The 1,003-nt window shown below is 70.8% G+C and overlaps 1 protein-coding gene across 1 annotated transcript; it reads right to left on the bottom strand.

The window, feature by feature from the left end:
* Window positions 1-36: 36 nt before the first annotated feature.
* On the bottom strand, window positions 37-1,003 carry POU3F3 (POU class 3 homeobox 3; the record flags this gene model as incomplete). The annotated part of the gene is given in 2 exon segments (XM_014955833.1): window positions 37-625; window positions 628-1,003. Coding segments are annotated over 2 exon segments (897 nt in total), but the record flags the coding sequence as incomplete, so codon positions are not given.

The following is a 1,003-nucleotide window of genomic DNA, read 5'->3' as shown; positions in this document are numbered from 1 at the left end:
GCCGGTGGTGGCGATGCCGGTTGCCGGTGGCGATGCCGGTTGCCCCGGCCCCGGTGCCGGCCCCTCCGCTGCCCCCCGCGCCCCCGGCCCGCCCGCGGTGCCCCTCACTGCACGCTGGTCTGCAGTCCGTGGTGAGGGGGCGGCGTGTCGGAGTTGACGGTGCCGACCTGGGAGTAGACATCGTCGGGGGTCTGCTGCTGGATCCCCGGGGGGGTCATCCGTTTCTCTTTCTGCCTCCGATTGCAAAACCAAACCCTGACCACCTCCTTCTCCAGCTGCAGGCTGTCCGCTAGGTTCGTAATCTCCTGGGCGGAGGGCTTGGGGCATTTCAGAAAGTGGCTCTCCAAGGCCCCCTTGACACTCACCTCGATGGAGGTCCGCTTCTTCCTCTTCCTCCCCTGCGCCGCGATCTTGTCGATGCTGGTGGGGCTGCCGGTGGAGGAGTCGGCCTCCTCCAGCCACTTGTTCAGCAGCGGCTTCAGCTTGCACATGTTCTTGAAGCTGAGCTGCAGGGCCTCGAAGCGGCAGATGGTGGTCTGCGAGAAGACGTTGCCGTAGAGGGTCCCCAGGGCCAAGCCCACGTCGGCCTGGGTGAAGCCCAGCTTGATGCGGCGCTGCTTGAACTGTCGGAGGTCGGCGTGTCCTCGTCCGAGTGCGGGTCGTGGCTGTTGACGCCGCCGTGGTGGGGCGGGTGGTGCCCGGGGTGCTGGTGGTGGTGGTGGTGGTGGTGCCCGGGGTGCTCGCCCAGCTCCGGCGTCTCGCCGCGCACCAGCCCCGGGTGCACCAGGCTCTGCCCGCCGGGGGGGGGGCTCAGCATGCCGTTCACCGTGAAGCCCCCCGGCTGCGAGTAGAGGAGCGACTGCTGCTGCTGCTGCCCGCCGGCCATGGAGGGCAGGTGGGCGGCCGCCGCCGCCGCCCCCCAGGCCGCCGGGTGCCCCTGGTGCGGGGGGCCCAGGTGGGGCGGCCGGTGGTGCAACGCCGCGCCCGAGTGCAGGTCGTCGCG

The sequence above is a fragment of the Calidris pugnax genome, unplaced genomic scaffold, assembly GCF_001431845.1.
Source record: "Calidris pugnax isolate Ruff unplaced genomic scaffold, ASM143184v1 scaffold277, whole genome shotgun sequence".
In the NCBI taxonomy this organism is placed as follows: Eukaryota; Metazoa; Chordata; class Aves; order Charadriiformes; family Scolopacidae; genus Calidris; species Calidris pugnax.
This window is presented reverse-complemented; position numbering and strand designations above follow the sequence as displayed.